This window comes from Coenobita brevimanus, chromosome 62 (assembly GCF_032717465.1).
Source record: "Coenobita brevimanus isolate Jiangsu-jjx chromosome 62, ASM3271746v2, whole genome shotgun sequence".
Taxonomy (NCBI): domain Eukaryota; kingdom Metazoa; phylum Arthropoda; class Malacostraca; order Decapoda; family Coenobitidae; genus Coenobita; species Coenobita brevimanus.
In genome coordinates, this window is record NC_137015.1 from 6,208,415 (window position 1) to 6,224,690 (window position 16,276).

At 40.7% G+C, this 16,276-nt stretch overlaps 1 protein-coding gene across 2 annotated transcripts in view; it reads left to right on the forward strand.

The window, feature by feature from the left end:
- tank (EI24 domain-containing protein tank) overlaps window positions 1-16,276 on the forward strand; it is a 75,525-nt gene that overhangs the window by 35,013 nt on the left and 24,236 nt on the right. For both annotated transcript variants that reach the window (XM_080275713.1, XM_080275714.1), the window contains exon 4: window positions 5,969-6,088. In XM_080275713.1, the coding sequence (XP_080131839.1) occupies window positions 5,969-6,088 (120 nt within the window). The remainder of the gene's footprint in view (window positions 1-5,968; window positions 6,089-16,276) is intronic.

Consider the following 16,276-nt stretch of genomic DNA (forward strand, 5'->3'; position numbering starts at 1 on the left):
TCATATCATACAGAAAGATAGAGTATGTGTCATGGTTGATGCCCATATACGAGATGCAGCCCAAAAGTTCCAGTAATTTGAATATTGTAGGAAAATAAGTTACCTTACCTCCTAGTTCTCACTGTCGCCTTTGTAGTAATTGTCTTGGGTATGTATACAGTGGTCCCAGTGTTTTTTCCACAAGTCCATGCATCACTGGAAGACTTCAGGTGTGATGGTCTTGAGCACCTCCTGCGATTCTGTTTGGATCTTATCAGTCAAGTCAAATCGCCGCCCTTTCAGTCGTTATTTCAGCTTGGGAAACAGGAAAAAGTCACAGGAGGCAAGGTCAGGCTAATAAGGTGGGTGGGGAATGACTACCTTGTTAGTGGAAGCCAGGAACTGCTGGCCAACAATTGATATGTGGGTGGGGCATTGTCATGATGCAGGACCCAGTCCTTGTTCTTCCACTGTTCTGGACGTTTGCAGTGGATGTTCTCCCTCAGACGCTGCAGAACTTTTCAGTTAAAACTTTCCGCTGACAGATTGACAGGGTGGGACGAATTCTTTGTGAACAATCCCTTGGATATCGAAGAAAACGATCAACATCGACTTGACATTGCTGCACCATTGGTCCGCCATTGCAAAACCACCAAACCACCTACACATCACGTTACAATAGTAAGGGTAGCTCAATAACCCGTCCACTTGCAGACATGGTCGGGGCCACACTGACCCACAAGGGGTGCTGCTGACTCCTTGCAGCAGCAAAAGGCAAAACTGCAAGCGGTTGGCTCCCTCTGTTCAAATTACTGGAACTTTTGGGTCGCACCTTGTATGTAAAATTGCTATACCGCCTGTACAGGCATACCCTGGTTTAAAGATGCATTTAGTTAAGTAAAAATCCATCGCTGGGCAGAGTATTGTATCTCGGCGTAGATTTAACGTGTAAAGTATAGGGATGTGTTTTTGAGCCTTGGGTTTCCTCCCCAACCAAGACAGTCAAGGTTACTGGAGAAAGCGATCTTCGACTCGTACGCAGACTCATAGAGAAGAAACAGAAGCACTGAATACAATCCCACCATCAGACGGACCCGGGACAATTAAATAAAAATCAGTTATGAATAATAATAATAATGTATGAATGACGCAGAATCATCCAAGGTGTGAATTGTTATGGCAGAGAATTGTTGATGTTTGAAGGGGAATGCGATTGATGATGCGATCGAGATAGCCTTTACAACTTCCCCTCTTTATGTTGTTTTTGTTACTGTTCTGGTTTACTGAGCTCCCCTATTTTCTTCTCTCTTATTTTCCAGCATTCATTTAGAAATTCTTTGTATTTTCAAAGTGTTTTCCCTTGAACAGCCCAAATGTAAACGTGATTTATCGATCGATGATGCGATAGGGATAGCCTTTTCAATGGCTCCTCTTTATGTCGTTTTAGCTACCGTTCTGGTTGCTGATCTTTATTTTCTTCTCTCTCATTTTCCAGCATTCATTTAGAAATTCCTTTGTATTTTCAAAGTGTTTTCCCTTGAACAGCCTGAATATGAACACATGATTTATAGATTGATGATGCGATTGGGATAGCCTTTTCAACAGCCCTTCTTTATGTCGTTTTAGCTACTGTACAGGTTGCTGAGCTCCTTTATTTTCTTCTCTCTTATTTTTGAACATGTATTTAGAAATTCATTGGTATAGTGTTTTTCCTTGAACGGCCTGAATATAAACACATGATTAATCAATGTCACAGCTTTCATCAGTGCATGAAATGTTTACTCTCTGAGGTTTTCATGATTATTAATATTTATTTAAAATTATTATTATGTATTCCATGATAGCTTAGATCACAGTTCAGTGGTCAAACACAAAATATTCTTTTTTGAGTTGCCTTGTTGTCCACATTGTTTTGTACCTAGTCTGATGGGCAAGAATCCGTACCCCAAATTACAGTGTTCACTCCACTTATGACTAAAACACATTAATCAGAGTCTAAAGACAGTTCATAAATCAACCTAATCCCAAATTTTAGTATAAAATGTCATCAAAATTGGTAAAAAAAAAAAAATAATAATCAAAACCCATCACAAAACAGGGGGTAGGCCTGTGATAGGCTGGGTATGGTGGTATTTCTATCCCCATCACTGTTCCGGGGTAGTGCATCTTGGGGTATCGTAATTTGAGGTTTGCCTGTACTTACGAGCCATGACCATATAAGGAAAAATCTGTCTTGTTATCTGTCTGTCCGTCTTTCCATCTAGGCCTGCTTCTTGGAAACTACCAGTGGATTGACCTCATATCACACAAAAAGAAAGATAAAGTATGTGTCGTAGTTGATGCTTGTATATGTAGAATTTCCATGTTTGTACTTTACAAGCTATGACCATATAAGGAAAAATCTGTCTTGTCTTATCCTTCTGTCCGTCTTTCCATCCGGGCCTGTATCTCAGAAACTACCAGGTGCATTGGCTTGATGCCACGCAGGATGATTGAGTATATGTCATGGTTGATGCCCATATGTGTGAAATTGCCATATTGTCTTTATGTTCTGTGACCATATAAGGAAAAATGTGTCATGTTATAGGTCTGTCCGTCTTTCTGTCCGGGCCTGTATCTCGGAAACTACTAGGCAAACTGGTTTCATATCACACAGAAAGATTGAGTATTTTTCGTAGTTGATGCCCGTATATGTAAACTTGTCATATTGTCTGTACTGTACTTTGTGAGCTTATGACCATATGAGGTTGTGTTATATTTTGGAAGCTTCTTGCTGGATTCGCTTCATGTCTTTAAGAAAGGTAGAGTATGAGTCCTAATGTATGTCCTTATATATGAAAAAGCCACATTGTTAGTATTTTGTGAACTATTTTCATATAAGGAAACTAATCTGTAAATAGCTGTATCTTGGAAACTACCTGCTGGATTATCTTCACTTCTTAAAGAAAGATAGTGTATGAGTTCTAGTTTATGTCCCTATATATGAAACTGCCATATTTTTTTAATGTATCTCTATATATTCTTTACCTAATGGTGGGGATACGTCTTAGCTAAAGGCTTGTTTTATTTATCTTAAAAAGACACCCGAAATAATGTATGCTTTACTATGATACAATATGTCAAAACCCCACCAGTTCAAAAGGCACCCTGATCTGAGTGAGTTCATCAGGAAGAAACAGAAATAAGATGAGAATGATATTTTTGGGCTGAAAGGTTTAAATATGAGAAATTTAAGGGAAGGCTTTGCCTTATCACAGGCTGTTTACATATCTGTATCTTAAATGTGCTGTGATGGTGCAGTGTATTCCCAGAAGACAACACTTCATTCCCTGCAGGTGGTCACGATCAGTGTGTCATATCCATTATCAGTATGGGTAGAATTAGAGGTCTATCTGTCTATCTATTGCCAGACGCCTCAATCCCGTTTGGGGTGGCCACAAACAAATCGCCTCCAAGTCACCCTGTCCCCCGCCATTTCACTGCCCTGCTCCCAACTCACACCCCCCTCTCTCATATACCTCTCCACCCCATCCCTCCATCTCATCCTCGGCCTCCCCCTCCCTCTTTCCCCCTCCACCTCACTCATACACACTCTCTTCGTCAGTCTTTCACCCTCCATCCTCTCCACATGGCCAAACCACTTCAGTGTATTCCTCATAACGCTTCCTATCACATCCACATCCACACCACAACGTTCCTTTATATCCTCATTCGTCAGCCTGTCTCTCCACGTGACTCCACAGGCTCCTCTTAAATAACTCATTTCCACTGCTCTCACTCTTGACTTGTGTCCTTCCAACAATGTCCAAGCTTCACTTCCGTACATTAGAGTTGGTATCACAATACTGTCATGTAGTAACTTTTTCACTTCCATGCTCACTTCCCTGTTTCTTATCACTGCTTTCAAGGAACCAGCAACCTTTCTTCCCTGCTGTACCCTTTCAAGCACTTCACCCTCCAAACCTCCATCCTTACTCATCACACTACCCAAATACTTAAACGTACTCACATTTTCCAATTCCTCACCATCCAACCTCGCTGTACATTCACTAACTTCACCTCTCTCAAAGACCATCACTTTACTCTTCCCTACATTCACCTTTAGGTTCCGTTTCTTACACACTCTCTCAAACTCATCCACCAAGCCTTGCAGCTCCCCTTCATCTTCACTCAACAACACAGTATCATCTGCAAACAACAGTACAGGGAGTTTCCAAACACTCTCCTCTCTCACCAGGGCCACTCCAACATCCACTACCCTACCTTGTACCTCTTTTATTACCCCATCCATGTACAGATTGAACAACCATGGAGACATGATCATTATGATGTAATTTCTACAGTAGTATGAAAAAAGAAAAAATACTTCCTCAGATAGTTAACTCACTGTGTCTTTCAAGACAAATCTGTCTATAGGACATGTTGACTGGTTAATATTTGTAGACGTAAAGTGCATCTAAATGATAAATGGTAATGTAGTATTGTTTGCTCTCAAAGAATACATTTTACTTGTTACAGGTGAAAACAACCTTGGTGTAAGGAGGACAGATTATCTTAAGTCCCTGAGTACAGTGGACCACTTAGGTTCATGTCCCCTGTATTTTTTTTTTTTTTTTTTTCCACCACTGGAGATTTTATTAATCTGAGTGAGCACTGTTGCACAGATGGTTAAAAGGCTATATCTATGTAACCCATCAGTACCACAAACCACTTAGATATTATATTCAGACTACTGCTAGACAGTTACAGCCACCTTGGGAGTGATTCCTTGCCGTATGGGGATTACTAGTAATCGTTTCGTATTGTATTGTTTATAAAAGCTCTAACATGCTTGCATGTGTTGGCCTTGGTCACCTAGTGGTGGCTTTCCACACTGCTTGATCACTGGCAGCCTCACTATTCAGTCCTTTAGACGTGAGAACACACTCTGTGACCTTGTCCAAGTCCCCCCCCACCCCTCACCCGACCTTCTGACGTTTATGATTCTCACCCTCTGCATGCAGTTGTCATCTGTCACACTCTCAGCATGCCCAAACCATCTCAGTATACTCCTCATCATCGCAACACCTGTCCATTTAAGTCACATCCTTCCCCTCAACTGTTCAGTAGCACTCCTTTTTCCCCCTGGCTTCATATTCAAGGACCCACTATTTATCCATCTAATCATTTTCATTTCTGTATGTTTGAGACTCTCATCTTAAATGCCAGGACCAACTTGCCTAGCCCCGGGCTCCTACGCTTCTCATGGGGCAACGTAGGAGTGGATGATGGATGGATGAGACCACAAATATCCTCTACCTTTACTACCCAGGTCCCACTACCATATAGGATTACACTCCAAACAATGCCTCATTCAAAGATCCATTAGGACAGAGGTAGACCCCTCTCAGTGTTAGGAGAGACATCAGCTTCCTAAACTTCCTCCAGCCACTCCTTACCCTAGCCATAGATATAGCAAAACCCCACCATCAAGCACATCATATCCTCCAAATAACAGAAGTCCATGCACTCAAGAGACTCTACAGCAACATCAATCCTTTCATACCTAACAATCTCTGCATGTTCTCCCTGACACACGCACACACAAAATCAGTATTATTTTGCAGCCTACCTCTAATACCACTACATTTCTAATGCACCCACTTATCACAAACAGCCTGAGATGGAGTTAATTTACTTGTGACAAACTGCATATGGCAACACTCCCTTTGCTGTGATAGTACTGCAACCAGCTCAAGATATCATCAGCTTTGTTTTATCTGCATTTACTCTTAAACCCTTGTACCCCATTCCATTTCTCCATTTCCTAAATCTTTCTGCTGCCTCCCTGTCATTCTCTGATTAATTAGATACAAGCTTGAGTGTAGAGACTTTTAACATTTAAAGAAAAGTTTGTCAGTTGACAGTGTCTATAAATTTTCATTCTCTTTTTCTCCCAGTGCCTGATTCTCTTTCTCTTCCAATGCATGACCTATGTTTATCATTTCAGGACATTGCTGACAGTGCGTACCGGCAGCGGCAGGGACGCCCACAGCTCATTGACAGTGTTAGCAAACTTGTGGCAGATGTCTTAATATCCATCTTTATCCAGATACTCTTCCTTATCCAGGTAAACACAGCCCCTGAGCTAAGAGGGATAGTCCATGAGAAGAACATTTTATTGTAATTTTCACAATTGCTTTCAGAAGAGGGCAAGTTAGTGGGTGTTTTAGTCACGTATTTATGTTTATCACTGCAGCAGTTTGTGATTGAAAGAGCAAGAAACTTTTCTTCATGAATCTAGGTGACTTTTAAAAAATTATTATAGTTTATATTTGCTGCCATCAGGCTGCATTATTCAACCTAGGAAAGGCTTCTCATGTCAACAGAGTTTAACAAAGATGATTTTCCACTCACTCGATGTAGTGCTGCTCTCGGGTGTCTGCCCTTTCCTCTCCATCCTTCTTTCCTTCTATTTTCTTCTGTCTTTCTTTCCTTTATTCTTTCCTTGTCCTTCTGCCTACGGGTGACTTTACGCTCCCTCTTCTGTCTTTCTTTCCTTCATTCTTTCCACTTCCTTCAGCCTGTGGGTGACTCTACACTGAGTGACAAGCCAAATGGTTTCCTGTGCACTAGGAAACCATTTACTATGCTGGATGGTAACCATATAACCAAATTTTGACGCCTGGTGGTTTAGTGGGTAATTATTGCACTCCAGTCGGATTGAGCCGGGGAAGGTTTATATCCAAAGGTGGTTGGGGTTGATTGCTCATGTAATGCCACTCAGGGATGAGTGAGGCTGCTCACTCTCATCTTAAATGTCGGGACCAGCTGCCTAGCCCCAGGCTCCTACACTCCTCATGGGGCAATGTAGGATTGGATGTTGGATATATATATATATATATATGTATATACAGTATATTATTTTTATATATATATATATATATATATATATATGTATATACAGTATATTATTTTTATATATATATATATATATATATATATATATATATATATATATATATATATATATATATATATATATATATATATATATATATGTATATACAGTATATTATTTTTATATATATATATATATATATATATATATATGGAGCCTCTGTGGTACGTGGTAGAGTGTACTTTTCGTACACGGATGAACCAGAGTTCGCGCCCCGCCAGAGTAATAAATTTTGGGAGTGTTCACCTGGCCATGTACTGCATTGGCAGACACAAGGGGTGCCGTGGTTGAACCAGTGTCGCTTACTACAAAGTATGCTTGCACCAAGTCGGCTTGCATGGGCCGATTACACACACATCCAAAGTCACTCCAACACTACAATTACATTTACAAGCACTTCTCACCCTACATACAATCTCTACCAGACAGCCTAAGCTGTATCGTCCCGACTTCGGTCGGGATAGGCCGGTCCTGCAGTGGATACTCAAACTGCTGATGATCGTGATGATGATATATATATATATATATATATATATATATATATATATATATATATACATACATACAGACATACATATATATACTGTATATATCATCATCATCATCACACACACAGATAGATAGATATATATATATATATATATATATATATATATATACACACAGTACCCTCGTGTCCAACACGGTAATATTGTCATGCACAGGTCCCGTGTTGGACCAAAAACGTGTTGGACAAACAGCAGAGCTTATGGGGAGAAATGAATTATGTCAGCAACCCTAGGAAAAGTCACCCTAAATACCTACCATATACCTTTACATATATTGGTACTACTGTAATTATAATAAATGGTGCTGTACTATGAATGATAACTAACCTTTTAGGATAGTGTTGGTGGGTTTGCTGGGAATGGAAGGTGGTATCCGAGGCTGTAGGTAGTCCTACTGTGTCCCCGGAGGATGGCTGCTGGTGTCACTAGTGGGTAATGGCTGCTGCTCCTCCTCAACCTCCCTCATAAATCCTGTGAAATCACACTCAGAATCACTATCCTTATCCACATCCATGGAAGGTCCTGCTTCTGCCTGTCCTACCACTCCGTAAGCCTTCACTGCTGCCAGGATCTTGTCTTGGTTTTTTATTATGGTCCTCACGCTGGCTTCATTCATGTCATACGCCTTGGCGATGTCCACTTTCCTCTCCCTTGTCTTCTTCCTCTCGATGATTTCTAGCTTAGTGGCCTGAGAGAGGTGCCGCTGCTTCTTGAGGTTCTCAGAAGGCTTCCTAGGCATCATGAGCAGGATAAAATGCAGTAGCAAGGGCAGAAAATGCAGCGAGAAAAAAGCACCTTCCAATGCGAATTATGCGACTGAGTGGCGCTGTGGCGGGAGAAATTTAAACAAAACGTCATGTGAGAGCAGAAGCATTTTTGATTGGGCAACATCACGATCATGTCACAATAGCGGCTGGGGGAGGCAACTTGATCAGAAGTTTTGATTGGCTGTCAGCATCACAGAAACGTCCAGTATGACCGTGTTGGACCTGGGGTGATCGTGCTAAAGGCGAACTCTGCGGATTTCGCCCACTTCTCGGAGATCCGTGCGTGATATGCTAATGCACCCATGTTACAGTAATTAAATTGTATTAAATCGTACTAATTTTTTGCTCTCCGTGCTGGATGCGAATCGTGCTGGACAAATGCATGTTGGACACGAGGGTACTGTATATATACATTTGTGGTAGGTGGGGGCGCTTACCATCCACTCACTCTACTGTATGTAGTGCTGCTCTCGGGTGTTGGCCCTTTCCTCTCCATCCTTCTTTCCTTCCATTCTCTTCTGTCTTTTTTTCCTTCATTCTTTCCTGGTCCTTCTGCCTACGGGTGACTTTACACTCCCTCTTCTGTCTTTCTTTCCTTCATTCTTTCCACTTCCTTCAGCCTGTGGGTGACTCTACACTGAGTGACAAGCCAAATGGTTTCCTGTGCACCAGGAATTTACTACGCTGGGTGGTAGCCATATAACCAAATTTTAGCACCTGGTGGTTTAGTGGGTAACTATTGCACTCCAATTGGATTGAGCCGGTGAAGGTTTATATCCAAGAGGTGGTTGGAGTTGATTGCTCATGTAATGCCACTCAGGGATGAGTGAGGTTTGTCACTCTCATCTTAAATGTTGGGACCAACTGCCTAGCCCCAGGCTCCTACACTCCTCATGGGGCAATGTAGGACTGGATGATGGATGGATATACTGTATATATATATATATATATATATATATATATATATAAATATATACAGTATATCCCAGTAGTACGTACCTATATGGGCAGCGGAAGATGTTGCGTACTAGGAATTCGCATACTGTGAATACATAAACTTATGGGAAAAATTACATATGGGTGGCACCCCCCTTCATGGGCAGCCCTTGAGATGCCTTTCAGACCTAAGTATTGTACTGTACAGGAAAACTTTCTTATACATATTATCTAAGATAAAGTAAACCAACAAGAATATGGCTTTACTAGGTAAATCAACAAGGATATGGCTTAACTAAACCAACAAGAATATGGCTGCTCACCTTTACCCGTCATCGCTTCTTGGGGGGACAGTGTCGCGTACTCGGGGTAACCCCAGATTGGGGCCACTCTTCGCTGCCCGTCTCGCTTACAAGGAGTTCAGTTCGCGTGCTAATAAAAAATACACTAAAATAAAAAAAAAGGTCCTCGTGCACTGTGAGGATGTAGTGTATGTACATACATATATATACAGTATATATATATATATATATATATATTGTATCCCAGAGGTGCTGGACGAGGCATTGCACTGGGAGGGTACTAAGCGTACCACCCTCCGCCTATTGGCTCATAGTCGTGAAGCTCATGGGTCCCTACCCGGGAGTTCCCTCCTTTATTAAGATTTGAAAATTCCCAGTTTTGTCTAGTACTGAGGACGCTGGGCTCCAATGGGTTAAAGAAACCGATAGATTTTTGCCCGTCATTAACCCATTGGATCCCAGAGTTGCTGGGCGAGGCATTGCACTGGGAGGGTGCTAAGCGTACCGACCTCCGCCTATCGGCTCATAGTTGCAAAGCTCATAGGTCCCTACTCGGGGGTTCCCCAGTTTATTAAGATTTGAAAATTCCCAGTTCTGTCCAGTACCGAGGATGCTGGGCTCCAATGCGATATATATATATGTATATATATATATATATATATATATATATATATATCATCATCAACCGTTTGAGTATCCACTGCAGGACTGGTCTATCCCAGCCGAAGTAGGGACGATACAACCAATATATCTCTGCCAAGTGGCTTAGGCTGCCTGGTAGAGACTGTATGTAGGGTGTGAAGTGCTTGTAAGTGTAATTGTTGTGTTGGAGTGGCTTTGGATGTGTGTGTAGTCTGTGAACCAAGTGTAATCGGCCCTTGCAAGCCGACTGGGTGCAAGCATACTTTTATACTGTAGTAAGTGACACTGGTTCAACCACAGCACCCCTGATGTCCGCCAAGCAGTAGGTGGCCAGGAGAACGCTCTCAAAGTTTTTTACCCTGGCAGGGCACGAACCCTCGCTCTCCAGTGCGCTAAAATGCACACTTTACCACTGTACCACAGAGGCCCCATATATATATATATATATATATATATATATATATATATATCATCTCATCAGCCATTTGAGTGTCCACTGCAGGACTGGCCTGTCCTGACCGAAGTCTGGATGATACAGCCAATGTATCTCTACCAAGTGGCTTAGGCTGTTTAGTAGAGATTGAATGTAGTGTGAGAAGTGTTTGTAAGTGTAATTGTAGTGTTGGAGTGGCTTTAGATGTGTGTGTAGTCTGTGAACCAAGTGTAATCGGCCCGTGCATGCAGACTGGGTGCAAGCATGCTTTATAGTATGCAACACTGGTTCAACCACAGCACCCATTGTGTCCGCCAATGCAGTACATGGCCTGAAGAACGCTCCCAAAGTTTATTACCCTGGCGGGGCTCGAACCCTCATTCTTCAGTGTACGAAAACGCACACTTTACCACTGTACCACAGAGGCTCTCTCTCTCTCTCTCTCTCTCTCTCTCTATATATATACTGTACTCACCATCCACTAACTTGATGTAATGCTGCTCTCGGTTGTCTACCCTTTCCTCTCCGTCCTTCTTTCCTTCCATCCTCTTCTGTCTTTCTCTCCTTCAGCCTTTCCTTGTCTCTCTGCCTGCGAGTGACTTTACACTCCCTCTTCTGTCTTTCGTTCCTTCATTCTTTCCTCTTCCTTCTGCCTGTGAGTGATTCTACATTGAGGGACAAGCCAGATGGTTTCCTATACACCAGAAAATCATTTACTACGCTGGGTGGTAGCCATATAACCATATTTTGGCGCCTGGTGGTTTAGTGGGTAATTATTACGCTTCAGTCGGATTGAACCGGTGAAGGTTTATATCCAAGAGGTGGTTGGGGTTTATTGCTCACATAATGGCACTCAGGGATGAGTGAGGTTGGTCACTCTCATCTTAAATGTCAGGACCAACTGCCTAGCCCCGGTCTCCTACGCTCCTTACGGGGCAGCGTAGGATTGGATGATGGATGGATGGATGGAATTATATGTATGTATATATACAGTAATCCCTCATTTATCAGGACATAGTAGAACCAAAGACATGTCCAGGTAGTAGCAACATACAGATAATGAACACTTTTCCCCTACCGTATAAATACATATACGTATATATATATATATATATATATATATATATATATATATATATATATATATATATATATTTATATGTATGTGTATATATATATATATATATATATATATATATATATATATAGTCCGAAACATTTGCCATTATTAAGGGATTTTAGACGGGACTCTGGGGGACACAACCCAGCAAAATACCTCGGTTAAATGTGTACCACCCAGCGTAGTAAATGGAAACCATTTGGCTTGTCACTCAGTGTAGAGACCATAAGGCATCCCTACATTGAGTGAGTGGATGATGGGTGCCCCCACCTACCACTATGATACATTTATGTGAAGGTGCAGAATGTGATGAATGTTTTTTGGCGTATCAGATAGAGCCAGGATTCTGGGAGCTTGAATCATGAGTGAATGGAGGTATGGGCCATTAGATTGGACAAGCTTGGGCTGTCTGGACATTGCTACTCCTCACCCTGCTCTTGGGTGGGAAAGGAGGTCCGGATGATGATGATGATGATGATATACATACTATATATATATATATATATATATATATATATATATATATATATATATATATATATATATATATACAGGTTATCCCTTAATTCACGCGAACTTTTTTCACGCGATTTCGGTTATACACGAATTTTTCGTACAATAATTAAAACAAAATTATAGTATTCATATAAGTAATTTCAATATACAAGAGAAAGAAATAAAATATAAAAAATGCCTACCTGCTGCCCGTGTGCACACATATATGTATGTGTGTGTGTGTGGGAGCCTGGGAGGTCGGTCTACCCCGCACCACACAGTCAGTTTGAATCCGACGGTCAAATCATGCGTGACTCGAGATCGAGAATCGTTATTTGTGGCATATTTTTCTGCCTTCCAGTGATTGCTTGCCTTGTCTGCCAGCATGGGGCCTAAGCATAGTGCTAGTGATGCATGTGGTAACACACCAAAGCGGGCTGGTAAAGTGGTGTCACTGACAAAGTTGCAGTGTTGGACAAACTTCAGGGTGGAATGTTGGCGACAATTCTCTGTCAGGACGATTCCCCGTCATTTATTTACATACCAGTTTATTTAGCAAGTACAGTACACTAGTTTTTTACTTATATGAGTTATAAAATCCCCCTGAAAATTAGTTATTAAAGTATTAATTAATCAATAATAAGTATATTAATAGAATGACGGGGAATTGTCCATGTTTTGACAGTGAATTGACTTGATGGTGAATTGTCTCAGAACCGTATGTTTGGGGTGAGTCAACTGTTCATACAATAAAGAAGGAGAACGTAGCATATGGGAGACAGTGAGGGCTAGTGCACCAGACTGCTAAAGTGTCTCCACCTACGCCTGTGAATTGTCTTGGAACCGCATGTTTGGGGTGAATGAGTCAACTGTTCATACAATAAAGAAGGCAGAATGTAGCATACAGGAGGCAGTGAGGGCTAGTGCCAAACTGCTGAAGTGTCTCCACCTATGCCTGTGCTTGTCAGGTTTCAGGTTTAAATTTCTTACATTTTTGTTGTTTTTAATACTTTGTGCTAGTTTATAAGGTGTATGTAGTGCATAAACAGTATTATTCAGATGTAATATACGTATAAACATGCGTAATTATGTGCACACAAGGGCAGAACATATACGCGAATTTACCACATACGCGAAGGGTCTGGGAACCTAACCCTCGCGTGAATTAAGGGCTTACCTATATATATATATATATATATATATATATATATATATATATATATATACTGTATATATATATATATATATATATATATATATATATATATACTGTATTATATATATATATATATATATATATATATATATATATAAATGTGTATATACACACACACACATACACACACACACACACACACACACAGTATACATTTCAGCCACACTGTCACTTGTGAACCACTAACATTTACTTACAGCAAAATCCCAGTATTTAATGCAATTACGGTAGAACCCCGGAATTCGTACACAATTCGTTCCTGGAGGCTGTACTAGTTGCGAATTGTTCGAAAACCGAATCATTTTTTTCCATAAGAAACAATGTAATTTGCATTAATCTGTTTTTTAGTATGGATGAAACGGTAGATTTCGCCATACTATAATGATTGGCAAGATTGGAGACACGGGTTCCACTTTCAAACTTTGCAGTGAGTTCTTTTTTCAGCTCAATTGTTGTTCTCACTGCTTTACTTTTAGCTCCAGCTGACTCACTAATCTTTTTAGGGCCCATGATTATGTACAATTTTCTAATGAAAATATGCAATTCATCACAAAGTTTAATCAAGCCTGTATGACTGATGCATAGCTGGCGGAAGACAAAGCCAGACTGGCGACCATGTGGCACCTACAATGCCACATCTCTTAGTGCGAATAACGGGTCACCGTATGAGAACTGGAGCGATTTTGGGGCGAAAAAGCTGTACGAGTAGAGAGGCGTACGAATTCTGGGGTTCCACTGTATACCCAACCCATCCCCACAGTGAACAACTTTATCCTAATGGTGGTAATAGCACCATAAAAATTCAAGATTTGTGTAAATAATTGCCATATATTCTCTCATTTATGTAAAAGGTGACACTCCCCTGCTGAAGTACTGGGTTGTCTTAAGTGCCACACAACTGGTACCGCTTATATTGGGTCACTGTATACTTACCATTTGTGTCCTTGACTCATGATTATGTAGGAAATAGGTCATGATGACGATGATGATGACATGATTATGTACATTCCCACAACCAGGTATGAACCTCATTGGATTATCAGATATAGGTCACAAGTCCTTACCAGCCTCCCCAGTAATTGGATATGGTATGTTTGGACTTGCTGAGAACAAATGAATATGACTGGTGAAAGTGAGGTGGTTGAATGAATTTTTTATAGAGTTCGTGACAAGAGTTTATTGTCCTTTTTTTTTTTTTTTTTTTAAACAATAGTCATTGCATTTACTCTGTCATAGGTAATATGAAGCACATATTAGTGAGTGGTTATGCCTGTGAGGTGGAGTCAGGGTTCTTGGGGCCTGGATTGTGAGTGAATGAGTGTGTAGCTCATTTCTTTGGTCAGGATGTTTACTTGTTCATATATCATGTATATATTTTTTCTTTTTTTGAACTTTCTGTACCCTACCTCATCCCACTCAGGACTATGCCCATGGAGGGGAGGTTTAACCCCCTCATTTGGAAATAATGAAAAATTCTTTGAAAATAATACTGGAAATGCAACTCATTAAATTAATTAAATCCTGTTAAGAATGTTACGAGATATAAAAATAATAGAAAAAGGGTTAAAAAGTTCTTCAGAATATAAAGAAGAATGAGTAGGAGCTTTCACAGACTTCCAAAAGTTGCTAGTGTTCACCTGAGAATTTAATTTGAAAAATAGAAATGCAGTCAGCTAAACTACTGTTTTGTAAGTTTTTCTTTATCACTCTCTGATTAAACTGTGTTTTGAAAAAAAAAAAAAAATCCCCCCCCCCCCAACCTGCCCCTTCAAAAATCCTGCGCACGACTCTGATCTCACTTGTGGGTGGAATAAAAGGTGGGATGGTTGTGATGATGAACAGTTTTAATGAACATTTTCATTATTTTGCATTATGTTATGAAAAGGATGTAGAACAGTTTTAGCTATTGAACATCCAGTTTCAAGGAATGTAACACAACTTTTATAGTATAATGCATTTTACTTTGTATCAGAAATAGTATGATTACAGAAAAATAAATGTAATTCTAGTGGTCCCTTTGTAATTCTGTAAAGACCATATGGCTTTTGGAAATACACAAAGCCCTCTTTTTTCGACCGATCATTATTCGACAATTCATTGTTTCAGTATTTATAAATCCATACCCTATTTTGTTGTTTGACATGGTTATCCCTGCCATTTTGACAAATCAAACTGCGTGCTGCCAGACAGACCGGCTGAGCTGCCTGTCTCCTGCCCTCTACCCTGCTGATCAGTTGCCTCTTCGTCTGTCAGCATTTCTTTTTGGCCTTGTGGAATACAACAGCACCACCATGGCTTCACCATAGCCCCTACTATTACCCCTGTCAAGTGCAGTCATGCGTTCACCAACCTGAGTGAGTGTTTTGCCATCGCATGGTTGGGCAGCGATCAGGGTTGCCGGATCTGAACTCAGCCACATTACCAAACTCCTCAATTTTCATTACCAAATTTAACTTTTCATTACCAAATTCTTAAAACAAGCATTTATTCTACACTGATTATATATACAAATGGAAATAGTCACTCTCCTTATAAATAACAGCATGTTGATTATTTTCGCACTGTGTAGGCTTGCAGATTAATCAAAGAGAGCAGACAGTCCACCGTCTCCATCCTCTTTGTCTTCGTACATGTGACAAATCTGTCTGTTAATGAATCATGCTGATTCAGTATCCATCCATCCATCCATCATCCAGTCCTATGTTGCCTCATGAAGAGCGTAGGAACCCGGGGCTAGGCAAGTTGGTCCTGACATTTAAGATGAGAGTGACCAGCCTCACTCATCCCTGAGTGGCATAACATGAGCAGTAAACTTCAACCTCCCCTTGGATATAAACCTTCACCAGCTTAATCCGACTGGACCGCGATAATTACCCACTAGACGCCATAATTTGGTTA